The sequence below is a fragment of the Oncorhynchus nerka genome, linkage group LG28 (assembly GCF_034236695.1).
Source record: "Oncorhynchus nerka isolate Pitt River linkage group LG28, Oner_Uvic_2.0, whole genome shotgun sequence".
Classification (NCBI taxonomy): Eukaryota; Metazoa; Chordata; class Actinopteri; order Salmoniformes; family Salmonidae; genus Oncorhynchus; species Oncorhynchus nerka.
The window spans coordinates 16,492,105-16,515,948 of NC_088423.1; the positions used below are offsets into that span (position 1 = coordinate 16,492,105).

A 23,844-nucleotide genomic window follows, 5' to 3' on the forward strand; every position below is an offset into this window, starting at 1 on the left:
TACAGTTTATCACGAGCAAAACCTCAAGACTTCCTTACTATTAGATTCCATGCACCAGCTGTTGTTTACAAATATATACAGACCGCCACCACTTGTCTTACCAGAGGCGGCTGTTCTATCTTGCCGATGCAGGGTAAACCCCGCCAGCTGTATGTTATTCATGCCATCGTTCAGCCACAACTCGGTGCAACATTAGATATTACAGTTTTTAATGTACAGATGGCACAGATACAATGATGAGGCCTCTTTCCATATCTATGCTATGGCCCTGCCCCCATCCTCACCATCACCATCAAGCCTGCTGTCCGGATTGACAGAGGTACAGCCTGGCGTTGCTACCCGACCACCTCGCACATCAAGTGGTGGAGTAGGACGAATCAACCTAACCTGCCTCATGGCGCTTACCTGTGTGAAGCTAGCTACAATAAGCATTAGCCACAATAATGGAATTTGCGGTTTTCATTCAAAATAATAGTTCCTCATTGAAACTGATCGGAACGGATACAAATAGTGGAATAATGTTATATTTGGACTAGATAATGCTAAACAAGGTTGGAATGTTGTATAAATAAATCCAATAATTAATTAATTTGACAAAAACCATTAAAAAAAACACTTTAATTGGGGAGGATGGGCTCATGGCAATGGCTGGAGCAGAATCAATGCAATAGTATGAAATACATCAAACACCTGTTTGATGCCATTCAATTTGCTCCGTTCCAGCCATTATTTTGAGCTGTCCTCCCCTCAGCAGCCTCCACTGCTGTGGATGTATTAGATAATTGCATTTGGGGCCTACATATATGCACTGTACAGCCTTACCTATGAAGTTTGCACTCATGAATTGGGCATCCGCCTACTACTCAGTGACACCCAAAGATTACAATTCCAAATTAAGTAAGCAAAGAGTTGATAAGGTTCTATGGTGCATATATGTATTCCCCCATTGCAATTGTGCAGTCTAATACATTTAACTGTTTTTTTCATTGACAGTTCATTGTCAAATTAATAAATTATTGTATTTATTTGTAAGTTATATAACAACAGTCCAAACTTGTTTAGCATTATCTATTCCAAATATGGCATTATTCCACTATTTGTATCCGTTTGGATCCGTTTCAATGGGGGACTTTATTTTGAAGGCGAACAGCAAATTCCACTATTGTGGCCAATCACTCTGACTGCCACATCAGTCGCTCCTATCGCACATCTACTTCCTAGTCTCTGACAGCCAATCGCTTGGCCGTGATTCCAACAACGTAATTTACGGGGCTCATCAGGCTAGGTTGCATCGAGCCTGCATTACTGGGGTCCATAGAAATCTTGACAGTTTCACAGGTGAGAGAGACGTCGTGGGTTAAGCTGCTAGCTCCGGGGTTGTTTTACTTTCTCTTTCAGTTCACCGGTCCTACCATACGCTTCGAGTCTGGGGTTGCCACAGTCAAAAAACACGAACTCCAAGTCCTATCACCACGGCACAATGAGCAGAAAGAAAAAGGACTGGAAGACAGAGAAAGGTAAGAAGACTTATTTTGGGGGTTGGGGACCATTACAATGAATCTGTACCATCATCTCTCTCCATGTCTCCCATGCCTTTACAGCTTGACCGTCTCACATAAGACTATCTATCTGACAGTCCAGGATATCGGTGAGCACCGGCTGTTGATTATAAGGCACTTATTATAGGGCTGGCTACATACACCAGCATCCCGACATATGCGAGCCCGCGAAGCCTACAGATGTTGCGCTAAGCAGGATGCGCCTGTGCCTCTGCCTGGTACCGAACCATATAAGACAAACGCACAATTACCACACCGCTGCTGTCATAACAGTAACCCACGTTTAGTTTACACACATATATACACACGGTGCGTTTGGGGACTTTAGCAAGGCAACACAGCAGCTACTCGAGGCTTGTCTAGTAGGCCGTGTATTTCTGCAAGTTCACCTGTTAGAATGAATGACAATGGCTCTCAAGAAAGAGCCCGGCTGATCGATAAATAGGTAGGTAGGTAGCTAAGTCTATCATGGCATGAAGGGGCTATTGTAAACAGTTAGCTTATGTGTAATATGAGCCCAATGTGTTGTCTATGATACTATTTTATTATTATGAATAACACATTATGCTACATAGATATAGAGAGGTAATAATAACTGTTATAGTTACAATGTTGTCAGGATTTATCATGGGCTTAAGTGTGTTTTATTTGTCTATTTTCTTCTAACCATTCTTAAACACTTTCCTCAGGTCCGGTAGATTAGCATACTGCAGTGTATATATTTATTACTCTAATGTGAACCAGGCAAGATGTAGCCCACACACAACCCACTGCCCAGTAGGCTATTACAAAACAATCGTCATCTCTAAGAATTCTGTACCATTATAAAGTGTTAGGCCTAATCACACCATTATGAAGTGTTAGGCCTAGTCACACCATTATAAAGTGTTAGGCCTAGTCACACCATTATAAAGTGTTAGGCCTAGTCACAGCATTATAAAGTGTTAGGCCTAGTCACACCATTATAAAGTGTTAGGCCTAATCACACCATTATAAAGTGTTAGGCCTAGTCACACCATTATAAAGTGTTAGGCCTAGTCACAGCATTATAAAGTGTTAGGCCTAGTCACAGCATTATAAAGTGTTAGGCCTAGTCACAGCATTATAAAGTGTTAGGCCTAGTCACACCATTATAAAGTGTTAGGCCTAGTCACACCATTATAAAGTGTTAGGCCTAGTCACAGCATTATAAAGTGTTAGGCCTAGTCACAGCATTATGAAGTGTTAGGCCTAGTCACACCATTATAAAGTGTTAGGCCTAGTCACAGCATTATAAAGTGTTAGGCCTAGTCACACCATTATAAAGTGTTAGGCCTAGTCACAGCATTATAAAGTGTTAGGCCTAGTCACAGCATTATAAAGTGTTAGGCCTAGTCACAGCATTATAAAGTGTTAGGCCTAGTCACAGCATTATAAAGTGTTAGGCCTAGTCACAGCATTATAAAGTGTTAGGCCTAGTCACACCATTATAAAGTGTTAGGCCTAGTCACACCATTATAAAGTGTTAGGCCTAGTCACAGATGCTCTCATTCTAGCTTACAATATGTTACTATAAGGCACTTTACGTTTACATTTTTGTCAGTTAGCAAGCACTCTTATTCAGAGCGACTGACAGGAGGAGCAAGTAGGATTTAGTGCTTTGCTCAAGTGGGGGCTCCCGAGTGGCGCAGTGGTCTAAGGCACTGCAGTCCCTGGTTTGAATCTAGGCTGTATCACATCCTGCTGTGATTTAGAGTCCCATAGGGCAGTGCACAATTGGCCCAGCGTCGTCCAAGTCATTGAAAATAAGAATTTGTTCTTAACTGACTTGCCTAGTTAAATAAAGGCTTCATTTAAAAAAAAAAAGGGCACTTCTGCAGATTTTTCACATAGTCGGCTCGAAGATTTCGAATCAGCGACCTTTGGTTACTGGCCAAGTGCTGTTAACCGCTAGGCTATCTGCCGCCCACCAACTGTAATCAAGGTTCTCCCCTGCTCGGTTTTGTAAGTTTGCCGTATCATATGCACTCTTCACTGGCTGTTCACCTCCACACACCTTATAAACAGGGATGGCAGGTAGAACAATCTCTGACGTAATCAAAGAGCTGAAATAACTCCCTTTTTGTTAGTAATGAATAGTAATGCAGACCAGATCTTTCAGTGTTCCCCCTCTCTCTTCAGTTCTCATCACATTGTCTGTATAAGTAGTCCGGTGAAAATTTGTTTGTGAGAGCGACAGACCTTTGTAGGGCTGTAAACCAAAGCGCACTATTGTGTTTAATGACCAGTTAAAACTTTTCCCCTCCTTTAGTCATTCATGTAGAAAAAACTACATCAGTCTGGGGAATGGAGGAAAATGTTTAAGAGTTTTAACCATATGGAGGGTGGCGGGAGGGGGTGGAGTGGCTTATGGAGTGGCTTATATAGTGACTGTAATATTCTTAGCTCAGCCTCACCTGAAAATCATGTCACTTATTTCAAGTCTTACTTGAAAACTTTGTTTTACAAACACAACTTCCTGCATTATATTAATGAATTCACTTTAAAACATTTTTTTTTAATGTATACATCACTAGCAGGTAGTATACTGCCATAAATACAGGAAAATACATGAAGTGCTGGTAACATGTAACAATGCTCTCATCTGAAAAAAATTTCCCAGCAGAAATCTGGGAACCTAGCTCACCTCATCTCGCCTCAATCGCTAAACTCCTCTCTCTGGTGCTGTAACAATATTCTGAGCCTGGATGTCCAGACTGTCCTACTATGATATTCCACGCTCACTCATTTGTTTGTGTGACAATTTTATGTTTTTGTTACTTTGTTACTTAAATTTTAATTTTTGTTCTAAAATGGACTATTATGTTCTAAAATGGAGTAGTTTGTTCTAAAATGTACTTATGTTCTAAAATGGAGTAGTTTGTTCTAAAATGGTCTATTTATTCTTCTCTTCAGACAGAGTGTTGAATATGTCATTGGAGGAGAGGCGTAAGGAGTACCGTCGGTCTGAATATGTACCTCTGGACCAAATCAACACCTGGAAGCAGTCTCAGAGTACAGAAGGTGAGAGATACACTCAGAGGCCTTGTTCGAATTCTTCAGAAATCCTTCCTCCCTTCCTTCCTTCCTTCCTTCCTTCCTTCCTTCCTTCCTTACTTTCTTGAAGTAATCACAAGTCTGAATTGGTAGAGTATTGGTGAAAGTGACCTTACATCTATCCAATCACTAAAAAATATGTGCTTATCTCAAGGAAACAAGGAAGGAAGGATGCATTTCTAAAGTATTGGAACAGGTCCAGAGATCCCCACCAGAGCCTGAGCCTATTGATGTGGAGACTGCTGACTAATAATCACACTAAGCGATGAATCTGAACAATGAATAAGCTAGTTCACCTGAAGAGACATTCAAAGGGAACAACTTTCCAATTTCAATCTTCAACTCTAGCCTTTAAATGATTGCTTTGACTTGTAACCTCATGACATAACAGCTTAATAACACTGTCATAAGATTGACATAACCCTTCAAGGCCACCATCTTACGCTTATGACAAACAGCAAAGCAACTTTGCCGCTCTGTGTAATGCACTCCCATTAATAGTAACAGCGTCTGCTAAATGACTAACATGTAAATATCTCTTAGCCTCTGTGTCACACTGCGGTTCGTTTTTTTGTTGTGGCTTCCATAAATGTAATTGGCTGCATCATTTCCAACCTCCCATATATATATTTTTGTAAATATATACAAAAGATATACAGTACCAGTCTAAAGTTTGGACACAACTACTCATTCAAGGGGTTTTCTTTATTTTTAATATTTTCTACATTGTAGAATAATAATGAAGACATCAAAACTATGAAATAACACATATGTAATCATGTAGTAACCAAGAAAATGTTAAACATATCAAAATATATCTTCTAAGTAGCCACCATTTGCCTTGATGACAGCTCTTGGCATTCTCTCAACCAACTTCACCTGGAATACTTTTCCAACCGTCTTGAAGGAGTTCCCACAAATGCTGAGCACTTGTTGACTGCTTTTCCTTCCTTCAATTGCGTTGAGGTCGGGTAATTGTGGAGGCCAGGTCATCTGATGCAGCACTCCATCACTCTCCTTCTTGGTCAAATAGCCCTTACACAGCTTGGAGGTGTGTTGAGACATTGTCCTGTTGAAAAACAAATGATAGTCCCACTAAGCGCAAACCAGATGGGATGGCGTATTGCTGCAGAATGCTTTGGTACCCATGCTAGTTAAGCCATGCTGGTTGGGTGCCTTGAATTCTAAATAAATCACTGACCGTTTCACCAGCAAAGCACCCCCACACCATCACACCACCTCCTCCATGCTTCACAGTGGGAACCACACATGCGGAGATCATCCATTTACTACTCTGCATCTCACAAAGACACGGCGGTTGGAACAAAAAATCTCAAATTTGGACTCATCAGACCAAAGGACAGATTTCCACCGGTCTAATCTCCATTACTCGTGTTTCTTGGCCCAAGCAAGTATCTTCTTCATATTGGTGTCCTTTTGTTGTTGCAGCAATTAGACCATGAAGGCCTGATTCACGCAGTCTCCTCTGAACAGTTGATGTTGAGATGTTTCTGTGACTTGAACTCTGTGAAGCACTTATTTGGGCTGCAATTTTAGAGGCTGGTAACTCTAATGAACTTATCCTCTGCAGTCCTCATGAGAGCCAGTTTCATCATAGCGCTTGATGGTTTTTGCGAGTGCACTTGAAGAAACTTTCAAAGTTCTTGAAATGTTCTTTATTGACTGACCTTAATCTCTTAAAGTAATGATGGACTGTCGTTTCTCTTTGCTTATTTGAGCTGTTCTTGCCATAATATGGACTTGGCCTTTTACTACATAGGGCTATCTTCTGTATACCACTACTACCTTGTCGCTACACAACTGATTGGATCAAACGCATTAAGAAAGAAATTCCACAAATTATATTTTTACAAGGCACACACCTGCTAATTGAAATGCATTCCAGGAGACTACCTCATGAAGTTGGTTGAGAGAATTCCAAGAGTGTGCAAAGATGTCATCAATGCAAAGGGTGGCTACTTTGAAGAATCTCAAATCTGAAATATATTTTGATCTGTTTAACACTTTTTTTTGTTACTACGTGATTCCATATGGGTTATTTCATAGTTTTAAAGTCTTCACTATTAGTCTACAATGTATATAATAGCAAAAATAAAGAAAAACCTTGGAATTAGTAGGTGTGTCCAAACTTTTGACTGGTACTGTATATATAAAAAAAATATACACACTACCGTTCAAAAGTTTGGGGTCACTTAGAAATGTTTTTGTAATTTTTTTTTTAAAAAGCACATTTTTTTGTCCATTAAAATTACATCAAATTTATCAGAAATACAGTGTAGACATTGTTAATGTTGTAAATGACTATTGTAGCTGGAAACAGCAGATTTTTAAAACAAAGACATACAAAGAAATTCCCAGTGACCCCAAACTTTTGAACGGTAGTGTATGTTCCTTTATTCTCCCCTAACCCTACCACCCCTCCCCTAATTGGAGTAAACTAATGGACAACAACACTTAGGCTTCTACTTCCAGTTTATACATACTATATACATTTTATGGACACAGCATATTTTACAATAGTTATCTTTTATTTGTTTTTAGTCCCATCCTTCAGCTACACTCAACCCCTCCCATCCATCAACCCTGTGATGTTTAATTCATGCGAAAAGACAACTGCCCTTCAAGGGAAGCGACAAGGACAGAGGAATCAATCCAAGCCTGTAATCTTTTCAGTTTGCCCAACTCGCTTATAAAGTTAGCATTGTCTTGGAAAATAAAATGTTATCGTCGAGTTGTCAATGCCTGTGATGATTCAAGTTTTTATATCAGATTGTACAATTTATCTCTTGACTAGACTACACTTTGACACAGACTAGTTTGGCCACATAATAACGGTAATAATAATACATTACATTTGTAAGGTGCTTTTCATTACAAGAATAATCTCAAAAGTGCATAAAATAAAACATTTACTGTAGTAAAATTAATGAATACATAAATAGGATAATATAACTAAAAACTATCAAAGTCTAGGAGGGTAGGCCAGCCAGTACCTGTATAGATACATGTTATACACACACACACACACACATACACACACATATATACACACACACACACACACACACACACACACACACACACACACACACACCCTGCAGGCATGTGGTACTGACTGTATTGTAGGAATCAATGTTAATTGCCCAGTCTTTATTTCCATTAGACCCATAAGATCCTGGTCAAACGTAAGTGCACTATATTTGCAGTAGTGTGCCATTTTGGAACACATTCCTGATGTGATTATCATGATCTGATGCCTGACACTGAATTCACTGATGAAAGATGAATTGATTTAGTTGTGTGTGTGTGTGTGCCACAGTGATAAAAATGTGGAAGTATTATTTTGAAGCTGTTTTGGGGGGTTTTGTAGATTCGATCTGAAATGTCGGTTGGCATATTTAGCAGAACCACAGGTGGCTGGTGGCTCATAGTAATAGCTTAAATGAATGGAATGGTATTTGATGCCATTTCATTCACTCTATTCCAGCCATTATTATGAGCCGTCCTCCCCTCACCAGCCTCCTGTGAGCCGAACACTTTTGGGAATTTGTACACATCTGAATCTGCTTGGAGTTGGTGACTTTTTCTCATATTTTCAGTACATACCCCTACCCCAGTTGTGTGTATCTATGTATGGTGCATTCGGAAAGTATTCAGACCCCTTGACATTTCCACATTTTGTTACTTCACAGTATTTTTCTAAAATGTATTAAATCGTTTTTTTCTCTCATCAATCTAGGTAGGATGCTACAAGCTTGGCACACCTGTATTTGGGGAGTTTCTCCCATTCTTCTCTGCAGATCCTCTCAAGTTCTGTCAGGTTGGATGGGGAGCATAGCTGCACAGCTATTTTCAGGTCTCCAGAGATGTTGATCAGGTTGAAGTCTGGCTGGGCCACTCAAGGACATTCAGATACTTGTCCCGAGGCCACTCCTCCTTTGTCTTGGCTGTGTGCTTAGGGTCATTGTCCTGTTGGAATTCTGAGGTCCTGAGTGCTCTGGAGCAGGTTTTCATTAAGGATCTCTCTGTACTTTACTCTGTTCATCTTTCGCTCGACCCTGACTCGTCTCCTAGTCCCTGCCGCTGAAAAACATCTACACAGAATGATGCACCGTAGGGATGGAGTGAAGTTTCCTCCAGACGTGCCACTTGGCATTCAGGCCAAAGAGTTCAATCTTGGTTTCATCAGACCAGAGAATCTTGTGTCTCATGGTCTGAGAGTCTTTTATGTGCCTTTTACTGAGGAGTGGCTTCCGTCTGGCCACTCTACCATAAGGGCCTGATTGGTGGGGTGCTGCAGAGATGGTTGTCCTTCTGGAAGGTTCTCCCATCTCCACAGAGGAACTCTGGACCTCTGTCAGAGTGATCATCGGGTTCTTGGTCACCTCCCTGACCAAGACCCTTCTCACCCGATAGCTCAGTTTGGCCGGGAGGCCAGCTCTAGGAAGAGTCTTGGTGGTTCCAAACTTCTTTCATTTAAGAATGATGGAGGCCACCGTGTTCTTGGGGACCTTCAATGCTGCAGAAATGTTTTGGTACCATTCCACAGATCTGTACCTCAACACAATTCTGTCTCGGAGCTCTATGGACAATTCCTTTGACCTCATGGCTTGGTTTTTGCTCTGACATGCACTGTCAACTGTAGGACCTTCTATAGACAGGTGTGCGCCTTTCCAAATCATGTCCAATCAATTGAATTTACCACAGGTAGACTCCAATCAAGTCGTAGAAACATCTCAAGGATGATCATTGGAAACAGGATGACCTGAGCTCAATTTCGAGTCTCATGGAAAAGGGTCTGAATACTTATGTAAAGAAGGTATCTGTTTTTTATTTTTAATACATTTGCAAACATTTTTAAAAACCTGCTTTCACTTTGTCATTATGGAGCGTTGTGTGTAGATTGTAAGTGTATTTCATCCATTTTAGAATAAGGCTTTAACGTCACAAAATCTGGAAAAGGGGAAAGGGTCTGAATACTTTCCGAATGCACTGTATGTCTGTTAGTCTGTTAATGTGTTTGTTTGTCTGTCTGTCTGTGTTTGTCTGTGTGTTTGTCTGTCTGGCTTGCTGGCAGGCTGTGTGTTTGTGCCTGTAAGTTTACTCTTTTAAACCCTCAATAATGCACTAGTCTATAGAACAACAATGATATGGCTCATTCCAGATGTACAGTATTCCACAAGGACAGTGACAAGAAGAACTAAGCTAAAAAAACGAGGAATCTGTCCTTATTTCTGGTCCTGTCTTTAAGAGTACCTGTACAGTGTAGCTAATGAACAAACCCCTGCTCTTGTTGTTTCTAGTGACAGAGGAAGAGGAAGGGAAGGACCTTCTGAGAGACAAAGTATCTCTCTACAAGGGTGACATCACCATCCTCGAGGTCGATGCCATAGTTAACGCAGGTACGATGCTTTGTTATTCATTTACATTGGTTTGATGCAGGAGTTTGTCAAACTATGGCTAAATACGTTTGCACTGCTTTAATGCTGATGTTTATGAAACAAGCCATGCCTATGGTGAACAGTTGTTTCACACTACAACCTCATGACATGCAGTTTGTCTGTGTTTGTTAATGCTGATGTTTATGAAACAAGCCATGCCTATGGTGAACAGTTGTTTCACACTACAACCTCATGACATGCAGTTTGTCTGTGTTTGTTAATGCTGGTAAGGTGCTTTTAAAATGGAGTTTCACTAGTTTAATGTAGGAAGCTGTGAAACAAGCAAAACCATGTTTTTTCTGTGTCTGTTATTTCTGGTAAGGTGCTTTATAAATGAACTTTCAACAGTTCAGAGTGTGTGAAATCAGCAAAGCTGTGGTTTTTCAACATCTATGGAACGTTTTTTCACGCTACAAACTTACAACACGCAGTCAGTGTGATTTATGAGTTTACTGCCCTCTAGTGTTGGTGGGTGTAAAGTGCTGACTCTTGTTGGATTGATTGGTGGATTGTGGGTCATAGAAACAAATATGGTGAATCATTGACTTTGAGGAGTTCTGTAGTAGTTCATTGTGGGGTGAGAGAAAACATCATTCCTATTTCAGGATTTGGCTGCTAAGACTTGCCTTGAGGGCCACACTTTTTGTGGGCCTGTGTGGGATACAGTGAATGATGTGAGCGTATGTTTTTAATGTAGAGGTAAGAGTAATGTGGTTACTAGTAGTCTGGTTAATTAACAGCCCGTTATCTGTAGAAGCTCGCTAATTGTGTGTGTGTGTGTGTTCTCTTACTGGTATTTTATTCTGACAGGTGGTTTGAGAGATTAGCAGAATAGTAAGTAGTTCACTTCCTTGTCTGTTGGTATTCACACCAACCTATGGCAGAGCACCTGTGTTACTTACCATCTACTTACTGTATGGCAGAGAGCCAGAACAATATGAAACATTGTGCTAAATAGCAGAATAGGGACCCATGCATTTTTTGGTTATAGGATTGTGTTCCAATTATTGTTAGTTGTGAGGATGGTTGGTCCATCCCTTATAATGGAGCAAATTGATAGTGAACCCACCGTTATCGGCAGCGAGTACCCTCACACTGCGATCATGTCAAGCAAACATTGTTTCAGAAATAAATGTAGCCTTGTCTAGTGGTTCCCCCCAGTTTTTTTCCCCCAGTGTTGTTTCATTGGCTACCTTTACTAATTTCCAGCGAAGGCCAAAATACGAAACCGCTGTGTTTCAATACCACGCTCTTCTACCGTCTCCCTCGGCTGAATATTTGAGTCCTTTCTAGTCCATTCTTAGTTTGAACAGTTCAGTCATTGATATTACTTTTGAAAAGCCATCGGCATCATAGAGGTTTAGTGGTGATTTTAAATGTGAAGACAATATGTCTATGGAAGTGGCAGTGCTTAAAGATTATGTTATTACTGTAGAGAGATATTATGTTATTACTGTAGAGAGATATTATGTTATTACTGTAGAGAGATATTATGTTATTACTGTAGAGAGAGATTATGTTATTACTGTAGAGAGATATTATGTTATTACTGTAGAGAGATATTATGTTATTACTGTAGAGAGAGATTATGTTATTACTGTAGAGAGATATTATGTTATTACTGTAGAGAGATATTATGTTATTACTGTAGAGAGAGATTGTGTTATTACTGTAGAGAGAGATTATGTTATTACTGTAGAGAGAGATTATGTTATTACTGTAGAGAGAGATTATGTTATTACTGTAGAGAGAGATTGTGTTATTACTGTAGAGAGAGATTGTGTTATTACTGTAGAGAGAGATTATGTTATTACTGTAGAGAGAGATTATGTTATTACTGTAGAGAGATGATGTTATTACTGTAGAGAGAGATTGTGTTATTACTGTAGAGAGAGATTATGTTATTACTGTAGAGAGAGATTATGTTATTACTGTAGAGAGATATTATGTTATTACTGTAGAGAGAGATTGTGTTATTACTGTAGAGAGAGATTGTGTTATTACTGTAGAGAGAGATTATGTTATTACTGTAGAGAGAGATTATGTTATTACTGTAGAGAGATTATGTTATTACTGTAGAGAGATTATGTTATTACTGTGGAGAGAGATTATGTTATTACTGTAGAGAGATATTATGTTATTACTGTAGAGAGAGATTGTGTTATTACTGTAGAGAGAGATTATGTTATTACTGTAGAGAGAGATTGTGTTATTACTGTAGAGAGAGATTGTGTTATTACTGTAGAGAGAGATTGTGTTATTACTGTAGAGAGAGATTATGTTATTACTGTAGAGAGATTATGTTATTACTGTAGAGAGAGATTATGTTATTACTGTAGAGAGATTGTGTTATTACTGTAGAGAGATTGTGTTATTACTGTAGAGAGATTATGTTATTACTGTAGAGAGGTATTATGTTATTACTGTAGAGAGAGATTGTGTTATTACTGTAGAGAGAGATTATGTTATTACTGTAGAGAGAGATTGTGATTACTGTAGAGAGAGATTGTGTTATTACTGTAGAGAGAGATTATGTTATTACTGTAGAGAGAGATTATGTTATTACTGTAGAGAGATTGTGTTATTACTGTAGAGAGATTGTGTTATTACTGTAGAGAGAGATTGTGTTATTACTGTAGAGAGAGATTGTGTTATTACTGTAGAGAGAGATTATGTTATTACTGTAGAGAGAGATTATGTTATTACTGTAGAGAGAGATTGTGTTATTACTGTAGAGAGAGATTATGTTATTACTGTGGAGAGAGATTATGTTATTACTGTAGAGAGATTGTGTTATTACTGTAGAGAGAGATTGTGTTATTACTGTAGAGAGAGATTATGTTATTACTGTAGAGAGAGATTGTGTTATTACTGTAGAGAGATTGTGTTATTACTGTAGAGAGATTGTGTTATTACTGTAGAGAGATTGTGTTATTACTGTAGAGAGATTGTGTTATTACTGTAGAGAGAGATTGTGTTATTACTGTAGAGAGAGATTATGTTATTACTGTAGAGAGAGATTATGTTATTACTGTAGAGAGAGATTGTGTTATTACTGTAGAGAGAGATTATGTTATTACTGTAGAGAGAGATTGTGTTAATACTGTAGAGAGAGATTGTGTTATTACTGTAGAGAGAGATTGTGTTATTACTGTAGAGAGAGATTGTGTTATTACTGTAGAGAGAGATTATGTTATTACTGTAGAGAGATTATGTTATTACTGTAGAGAGATTGTGTTATTACTGTAGAGAGAGATTATGTTATTACTGTAGAGAGAGATTATGTTATTACTGTAGAGAGAGATTATGTTATTACTGTAGAGAGAGATTGTGTTATTACTGTAGAGAGAGATTGTGTTATTACTGTAGAGAGAGATTATGTTATTACTGTAGAGAGATGATGTTATTACTGTAGAGAGAGATTGTGTTATTACTGTAGAGAGATTGTGTTATTACTGTAGAGAGAGATTATGTTATTACTGTAGAGAGAGATTATGTTATTACTGTAGAGAGAGATTATGTTATTACTGTAGAGAGAGATTATGTTATTACTGTAGAGAGAGATTATGTTATTACTGGAGAGAGATTGTTATTACTGTAGAGAGATATTATGTTATTACTGTAGAGAGAGATTGTGTTATTACTGTAGAGAGAGATTGTGTTATTACTGTAGAGAGAGATTATGTTATTACTGTAGAGAGAGATTATGTTATTACTGTAGAGAGATTATGTTATTACTGTAGAGAGATTATGTTATTACTGTGGAGAGAGATTATGTTATTACTGTAGAGAGATATTATGTTATTACTGTAGAGAGAGATTGTGTTATTTCTGTAGAGAGAGATTATGTTATTACTGTAGAGAGAGATTGTGTTATTACTGTAGAGAGAGATTGTGTTATTGCTGTAGAGAGAGATTATGTTATTACTGTAGAGAGAGATTATGTTATTACTGTAGAGAGATTATGTTATTACTGTAGAGAGAGATTATGTTATTACTGTAGAGAGAGATTATGTTATTACTGTAGAGAGATTGTGTTATTACTGTAGAGAGAGATTATGTTATTACTGTAGAGAGAGATTATGTTATTACTGTAGAGAGATTGTGTTATTACTGTAGAGAGAGATTATGTTATTACTGTAGAGAGATATTATGTTATTACTGTAGAGAGAGATTGTGTTATTACTGTAGAGAGAGATTATGTTATTACTGTAGAGAGAGATTGTTATTACTGTAGAGAGAGATTGTGTTATTACTGTAGAGAGAGATTATGTTATTACTGTAGAGAGAGATTATGTTATTACTGTAGAGAGATTATGTTATTACTGTAGAGAGAGATTGTGTTATTACTGTAGAGAGAGATTGTGTTATTACTGTATAGAGAGATTATGTTATTACTGTAGAGAGAGATTATGTTATTACTGTAGAGAGAGATTGTGTTATTACTGTGGAGAGAGATTATGTTATTACTGTGGAGAGAGATTATGTTATTACTGTAGAGAGATTGTGTTATTACTGTAGAGAGAGATTATGTTATTACTGTAGAGAGAGATTGTGTTATTACTGTAGAGAGATTGTGTTATTACTGTAGAGAGATTGTGTTATTACTGTAGAGAGATTGTGTTATTACTGTAGAGAGAGATTATGTTATTACTGTAGAGAGAGATTATGTTATTACTGGAGAGAGATTGTTATTACTGTAGAGAGATATTATGTTATTACTGTAGAGAGAGATTGTGTTATTACTGTAGAGAGAGATTGTGTTATTACTGTAGAGAGAGATTATGTTATTACTGTAGAGAGAGATTATGTTATTACTGTAGAGAGATTATGTTATTACTGTAGAGAGATTATGTTATTACTGTGGAGAGAGATTATGTTATTACTGTAGAGAGATATTATGTTATTACTGTAGAGAGAGATTGTGTTATTACTGTAGAGAGAGATTATGTTATTACTGTAGAGAGAGATTGTGTTATTACTGTAGAGAGAGATTGTGTTATTACTGTAGAGAGAGATTATGTTATTACTGTAGAGAGAGATTATGTTATTACTGCAGAGAGATTATGTTATTACTGTAGAGAGAGATTATGTTATTACTGTAGAGAGAGATTATGTTATTACTGTAGAGAGATTGTGTTATTACTGTAGAGAGAGATTATGTTATTACTGTAGAGAGAGATTATGTTATTACTGTAGAGAGATTGTGTTATTACTGTAGAGAGAGATTATGTTATTACTGTAGAGAGATATTATGTTATTACTGTAGAGAGAGATTGTGTTATTACTGTAGAGAGAGATTATGTTATTACTGTAGAGAGAGATTGTTATTACTGTAGAGAGAGATTGTGTTATTACTGTAGAGAGAGATTATGTTATTACTGTAGAGAGAGATTATGTTATTACTGTAGAGAGATTATGTTATTACTGTAGAGAGAGATTGTGTTATTACTGTAGAGAGAGATTGTGTTATTACTGTAGAGAGAGATTGTGTTATTACTGTATAGAGAGATTATGTTATTACTGTAGAGAGAGATTATGTTATTACTGTAGAGAGAGATTGTGTTATTACTGTAGAGAGAGATTATGTTATTACTGTGGAGAGAGATTATGTTATTACTGTAGAGAGATTGTGTTATTACTGTAGAGAGAGATTATGTTATTACTGTAGAGAGAGATTGTGTTATTACTGTAGAGAGATTGTGTTATTACTGTAGAGAGATTGTGTTATTACTGTAGAGAGATTGTGTTATTACTGTAGAGAGATTGTGTTATTACTGTAGAGAGAGATTGTGTTATTACTGTAGAGAGAGATTATGTTATTACTGTAGAGAGAGATTATGTTATTACTGTAGAGAGAGATTGTGTTATTACTGTAGAGAGAGATTATTTTATTACTGTAGAGAGAGATTGTGTTAATACTGTAGAGAGAGATTGTGTTATTACTGTAGAGAGAGATTGTGTTATTACTGTAGAGAGAGATTGTGTTATTACTGTAGAGAGAGATGGTGTTATTACTGTAGAGAGAGATGGTGTTATTACTGTAGAGAGAGATGGTGTTATTACTGTAGAGAGATATTATGTTATTACTGTAGAGAGAGATTGTGTTATTACTGTAGAGAGATATTATGTTATTACTGTAGAGAGAGATTATGTTATTACTGTAGAGAGAGATTATGTTATTACTGTAGAGAGATTGTGTTATTACTGTAGAGAGATTGTGTTATTACTGTAGAGAGAGATTATGTTATTACTGTAGAGAGAGATTATGTTATTACTGTAGAGAGAGATTATGTTATTACTGTAGAGAGAGATTATGTTATTACTGTAGAGAGAGATTATGTTATTACTGTAGAGAGAGATTATGTTATTACTGTAGAGAGAGATTGTGTTATTACTGTAGAGAGAGATTGTGTTATTACTGTAGAGAGAGATTATGTTATTACTGTAGAGAGATTATGTTATTACTGTATAGAGATTATGTTATTACTGTGGAGAGAGATTATGTTATTACTGTAGAGAGATATTATGTTATTACTGTAGAGAGAGATTGTGTTATTACTGTAGAGAGAGATTATGTTATTACTGTAGAGAGAGATTGTGTTATTACTGTAGAGAGAGATTGTGTTATTACTGTAGAGAGAGATTATGTTATTACTGTAGAGAGAGATTATGTTATTACTGTAGAGAGATTATGTTATTACTGTAGAGAGAGATTATGTTATTACTGTAGAGAGAGATTATGTTATTACTGTAGAGAGATTGTGTTATTACTGTAGAGAGAGATTATGTTATTACTGTAGAGAGAGATTGTTATTACTGTAGAGAGAGATTGTGTTATTACTGTAGAGAGAGATTATGTTATTACTGTAGAGAGAGATTATGTTATTACTGTAGAGAGATTATGTTATTACTGTAGAGAGAGATTGTGTTATTACTGTAGAGAGAGATTGTGTTATTACTGTAGAGAGAGATTGTGTTATTACTGTAGAGAGAGATTATGTTATTACTGTAGAGAGAGATTATGTTATTACTGTAGAGAGAGATTGTGTTATTACTGTAGAGAGAGATTATGTTATTACTGTGGAGAGAGATTATGTTATTACTGTAGAGAGATTGTGTTATTACTGTAGAGAGAGATTGTGTTATTACTGTAGAGAGAGATTATGTTATTACTGTAGAGAGAGATTGTGTTATTACTGTAGAGAGATTGTGTTATTACTGTAGAGAGATTGTGTTATTACTGTAGAGAGATTGTGTTATTACTGTAGAGAGATTGTGTTATTACTGTAGAGAGAGATTATGTTATTACTGTAGAGAGAGATTGTTATTACTGTAGAGAGAGATTATGTTATTACTGTAGAGAGAGATTGTGTTATTACTGTAGAGAGAGATTATGTTATTACTGTAGAGAGAGATTGTGTTAATACTGTAGAGAGAGATTGTGTTATTACTGTAGAGAGAGATTGTGTTATTACTGTAGAGAGAGATTGTGTTATTACTGTAGAGAGAGATGGTATTATTACTGTAGAGAGAGATGGTGTTATTACTGTAGAGAGAGATGGTGTTATTACTGTAGAGAGAGATGGTGTTATTACTGTAGAGAGAGATTGTGTTATTACTGTAGAGAGAGATTGTGTTATTACTGTAGAGAGAGATTGTGTTATTACTGTAGAGAGAGATTGATAGATTTGATCTCAATGGTTATTACTGTCTCCTGTGTAACCAGCTGTTTTTATGCACATTAGCATCTTGGTACATAACCTCTATTGGAGCCAGCAGCATCTGTACTCACACTCAAAAGACCCAAATACCACAGAATATTAGCATAGGGGAAGTGTCGGTTTGCCTGTGTCTTTTATGTATTGATGCATACGGCCAGCTGGAATGTTTATTCTTCTATATCAGCCTAGAAAGCAGAAACATAATGCTTACATTGTAATTGTTGCATCTAAAATATGTAGCCCCTTTCCTGCAGTCAAATGACCAAATCGCCCTCTAGTGGCCTCATGGGTTGAATGGTATAAATACTTTTTATAATTTCATAACTAATAAACATTATTTAAAAATTACCCACTAAAATCCAGTGAATTTATGTCGAATGGTTTTGTTATATTTCAGTCTTCTGTGATGTATATAAGGTGTAATATTGGGATGCAAACAAAATGTTATATATCTTTTAAGCGCATAACCATGTGTGTGAGATGTATACTTTTGTTTCAAAGTAGATTTGTTTAAGACTACCAAGGAACACTCCGTAATTTTTTAAATTCCGTCTGAACTCATACAAGTCTCTCTTGAGGCTAACCTGTGTAAACAAAGGCTAAAACATTATTTGGAATACAAACATGACTTTCTGGCTTTTCTAATTTCACTAACAATTAAAAAACTTCAGGAGAACATTTCATGTCTGTGTGACATAGTGCTGTGTGCTCTGTGTGTGTTCTCTATGTGTATGCTCTGTGTGTATGCCCTGTGTGTGTTATGTCTGCACAGCCAACTCAATGGTGTACATTTAACTCTGACAGTGTAAAATGTACACTATTCTCAGTGAACATATGAGACCCACTGAACTGGTGTTAAAATAACACTTTTGAAAGCTTTAAAGATGTAACGTGTAACTCTTAACGTGTTCAAATGAACTTGATTGTGGTGTTTGCATAGCTCTACTGTAGAGTAATATGCAACACCTACAGTGTAAAACATAACACTTGATTTAGAGTAAACTGGACTCACTTTTCTTAATGCTGACGCTGTTACACTTTCTCAGTGTAGGAAACTAACACCTGTAGTGTTACAGTAAATCATTTTGGGGTGTTGATTTTAGGGATGAACGATCTATCGGTGAGCATATCGGAATCGGACGATAATTAGCTGAAAATGCTAACATCGGTATTGGCCCAATGTCTAGTTTAACGCCGATGTGCAAAACCGATGTCAAAGCTGACGTGCATACCTATATGACGTAAGTAGATGACGTGCATACGTATATAACGTAAGTAGATGACGTGCATACGTATATAACGTAAGTAGATGACGTGCATACGTATATAACGTGGGTAGATGACGTGCATACGTATATAACGTAAGTAGCTGACGTGCATACGTATATAACGTAAGTAGATGACGTGCATACGTATATAACGTAGGTAGATGACGTGCATACGTATATAACGTAGGTAGATGACGTGCATACGTATATAACGTAAGTAGATGACGTGCATACGTATATAACGTGGGTAGATGACGTGCATACGTATATAACGTAAGTAGATGACGTGCATACGTATATAACGTAGGTAGATGACGTGCATACGTATATAACGTAAGTAGATGACGTGCATACGTATATAACGTATGTAGATGACGTGCATACGTATATAACGTAAGTAGATGACGTGCATACGTATATAACGTAAGTAGATGACGTGCATACGTATATAACGTGGGTAGATGACGTGCATACGTATATAACGTAAGTAGCTGATGTGCATACGTATATAACGTAAGTAGATGACGTGCATACGTATATAACGTAGGTAGATGACGTGCATACGTATATAACGTAGGTAGATGACGTGCATACGTATATAACGTAAGTAGATGACGTGCATACGTATATAACGTGGGTAGATGACGTGCATACGTATATAACGTAAGTAGATGACGTGCATACGTATATAACGTAGGTAGATGACGTGCATACGTATATAACGTAAGTAGATGACGTGCATACGTATATAACGTATGTAGATGACGTGCATACGTATATAACGTAAGTAGATGACGTGCATACGTATATAACGTAAGTAGATGACGTGCATACGTATATAACGTAAGTAGATGACGTGCATACCTATATGACGTAAGTAGATGACGTGCATACGTATATAACGTAAGTAGATGACGTGCATACGTATATAACGTAGGTAGATGACGTGCATACGTATATAACGTAGGTAGATGACGTGCATACGTATATAACGTAGGTAGATGACGTGCATACGTATATAACGTAGGTAGATGACGTGCATACGTATATAACGTAGGTAGATGACGTGCATACGTATATAACGTAGGTAGATGACGTGCATACGTATATAACGTAGGTAGATGACGTGCATACGTATATAACGTAGGTAGATGACGTGCATACGTATATAACGTAGGTAGATGACGTGCATACGTATATAACGTAGGTAGCTGACGTGCATACGTATATAACGTAAGTAGATGATGTAAAAAACACTATGAAAAATACAGCGCTACACAGAACAAAAGCAGAAAAATACTAATCGCACACTTCCAACTACTAAATAAGTTCAAGTTGAGCAGTCATTTGAAAGAGTAAGAACATTTCAGCGAGACAACTCAAAAGTGAAATCCATTAATGCCAAGATTATGGAATTCATTATGCTGCTTGCTATGGGCGTCACGGCTGACATTTGGCCCAGCTATGTCAGCCCCATGAGCATGCTGAGTCTGACAGCATAGCTGGTCGACAAGGATTTTGTACTGAGGAAAGCTGTATTGCATGCTCAAGAATGTGCTGCCATTTCAATGGCATTTGAGAACATGTTTGAAACTTGGGAACATGAACACACTCCTAGCGCTATTTGAACAACTGACTGGAGAAATAAGCTCATCAACTGCGTCTGCAGCAGACGTGACACCCTCTGTCATGGCATTAAAACGCCTGATCAACAAAACTGCCAACAGACCGGGGGGTTAAAACTTACAAAAGTACCCGAGGCTGTGAACAAGAAATTCGGTTGTATTCTCTCTGAGCCTGTTTACTGTGTCGCCACCATGCTTGGTGCTAAGTACAAGGACCACTACTTCGATGCAGATAAGAAACAAAGTTTACGTGAAATGTTACATACACAGCTGGACAAGATGGAAACGGACACAGTGACAGTGCACACCGAGGAAGAGAGGCCACAGAAAGACAGAGCTGAAACTTCACTGCTTGACATGTATGATGAAATTCTGGTTGAGAATGAAACGACTGAACAAATGAACAACGAAACAGAACAGCAAGTAAGTGAAAGAAATAGGTTTTGATTATGTTTTACTGGTAATGGGGACATACGTAAATGCCAACAAAATAACGTTTTGGTCAGTGTGTGTGTGTGTGTGTGTGTGTGTGTGTGTGTGTGTAACCTTTATTTAACTAGGTAAGTCAGTTAAGAACAAATTATTATTTACAATGACGGCCTACCCCGGCCAAACGCGGACGACGCTGAGCCAATTGTGCACCGCTCTATGGGACTCCCAATCACGGCCGGATTCATACAGCCTGGATTCAAACCAGGGACTGTAGTGACGCCTCTTGCACTGGCATGCAGTGCCTTAGACCACTGCGTCTATGTGTGTGTGTTAACTATTTAACTGTACTAGAATGCTTAAAAGGCCGCTAAAGTTTTTAAATATCGGATATCGGTAAGGTTTGTTTTTGGCAAGTAAAATATCGGATATCGGTATCGGGCAAAAATGTCATATCGGTGCATCCCTAGTTGTTTTAACACTTTATGGTTTAAATCCTAATTTGCATTTTTCCCAGGGTGCCATTTATCTTTTTGAGGAAATTCTAGAGTCAACACCCATGACTGTATTTGTTAGTGACAGAGACATTATTGAAGTCTTTCAATTTAAGCCTGTGTCTTTCACCAAGTGAGTTTCTGGGCTAATTCTATCATTCAAATTAAACTCTGACAATACATTACATGTATCCTAAGACCTTACTTATTGGCCTAGTTGATGGCCTAGTTTTACTCCAACACAGTGGTGTTAGGAAACTCCAGGTTTACATACCACATCAGACCTGCAAGTCACATTATCCTGGCTTGCAAAGTGGTGTATCCAACAGTTTGCATTTTTATTTATGCGCAACCTGCATTCAGAATAACTGTCATAAAAAACACTACCTAAATAATTTAAACCAGAACAACCATTTCAATAATGGGGGCAATAAATCTAACTGATTCGATTAAAAAGTATGTTATTTTCCTTTGTGTAACATAAGATTAACCAATTAATTAACGTACATGCAAAAACGCAGATATTAAAAACAATCCTAAAAAGTCTACCTGCATAGCATGCTGGGAAATATGATAGTGATAGGTGTAGTTTTGATGGGACTGTTTTACTCTCAATAACAATACCTGTGGTTATTAACACCAGCAATGGGGTTATTTTACACCACTGAGTGTTCATTTCACTCTTACAGAACTAATTTAACTTCTGAATCCACACAGAAAAATCTAAACTGGTGTGTGTGTGTGTGTGTGTGTGTAACATAGTGCTGCTTTCCACAGCTCCTCCTCAGCTTTTATCAGGACTTCAGGGTGATTTAAATCTCCTATTACAGTTAAATTATTAGGATCATTGAGTTTCTAAATCTTCCTTAATTATGTTTAGACAGAGGTCAGACAGCAGGTGCTCAATATGTCACCTGGGGTAGTGAGCTGTCGGGAGAGAGCGAGAGCAGGGCAGGAGGGGGCTGTGTGTATCTGTTTGTGGAGTTGGAGGGTGGACATTAATGGACTAGCTCCCTGTCTGATCAGGCAGATGGCACTATGTAACCTGCTGTTAAGAGTAGTGTCTACATGGAGGGGGGCAAATGTCTACCACCACCATACTGGATATCTGGGCACAGCCCCCAATCCTATCCTACCTCCCTGCCAGCTACAGTATGTCCTTGTTTTTCATTTTTCCCCCCTTTTGCTTTGCCTCTTGTCGTCATTAATCAGGATCCGTTCACTTTTCTGTTTCATCCCTCCCTCCTCTAAGTTCCTGGACTTTCATTCCTAGCCCAGTCAGTGACTCATCTTGTTAAAGCTGTCTACAAACACTGAAGCCTTGATTAAACTGAGATTAAACTGGCTGCTGCTTTAATGCTGAGTCCAGGAATGAGAGGCTTTTATAGTGTGTGTGCGTGTGCGTGTGTGTGTGCATTGCGAAGAAAGAGTGTGTGTGTGGAGTCAAATAAGATCTGCTCCTTGAGTAAAGTGAGATCCAGGAGTGGTAAGCTTATATAGCAGCCAGACCCCCCCCCCATACAGGGACTGGTGGTAGTCTCTTTTAGCAGCAGCCAGACCTCCCATACAGGGACTGGTGGTAGTCTATTTTAGCAGCAGCCAGACCTCCCATACAGGGACTGGTGGTAGTCTCTTTTAGCAGCAGCCAGACCTCCCATACAGGGACTGGTGGTAGTCTCTTTTAGCAGCAGCCAGACCGCCCATACAGGGACTGGTGGTAGTCTATTTTAGCAGCAGCCAGACCTCCCATACAGGGACTGGTGGTAGTCTCTTTTAGCAGCAGCCAGACCTCCCATACAGGGACTGGTGGTAGTCTCTTTTAGCAGCAGCCAGACCTCCCGGTACAGAGACTGGTGGAACTCTCTTATAGCAGCCATAACCCCCCCTATAACAGGAACTGGTGGTCGTCTTTTATAGAAGCCAGGCCTCCCTGTACAGGGACTGGTGGTAGTCTCTTATAACAGCCAGACCCCCCCATACAGGGACTGGTGGTAGTCCCTTATATCAGCCAGACCCCCCCATACAGGGACTGGTGGTAGTCTCTTATAGCAACCAGACCCCCCCATACAGGGACTGGTGGTAGTCTCTTATAGCAGCCAGACCCCCTCCATACAGGGACTGGTGGTAGTCTATTTTAGCAGCAGCCAGACCTCCCATACAGGGACTGGTGGTAGTCTCTTTTAGCAGCAGCCAGACCTCCCCGTACAG

General features: G+C 38.2%; 1 protein-coding gene across 1 annotated transcript in view; it reads left to right on the forward strand.

The window, feature by feature from the left end:
• Nucleotides 1-1,256: 1,256 nt before the first annotated feature.
• Nucleotides 1,257-23,844, forward strand: part of macrod2 (mono-ADP ribosylhydrolase 2) — a 1,232,546-nt gene continuing 1,209,958 nt past the window's right edge. Inside the window, exons 1-3 of the mRNA XM_029640037.2 lie at nt 1,257-1,517; nt 4,494-4,601; nt 9,959-10,057. Coding sequence (XP_029495897.1) covers nt 1,481-1,517; nt 4,494-4,601; nt 9,959-10,057 — 244 coding nt within the window. The 5' untranslated portion in view covers nt 1,257-1,480. The remainder of the gene's footprint in view (nt 1,518-4,493; nt 4,602-9,958; nt 10,058-23,844) is intronic.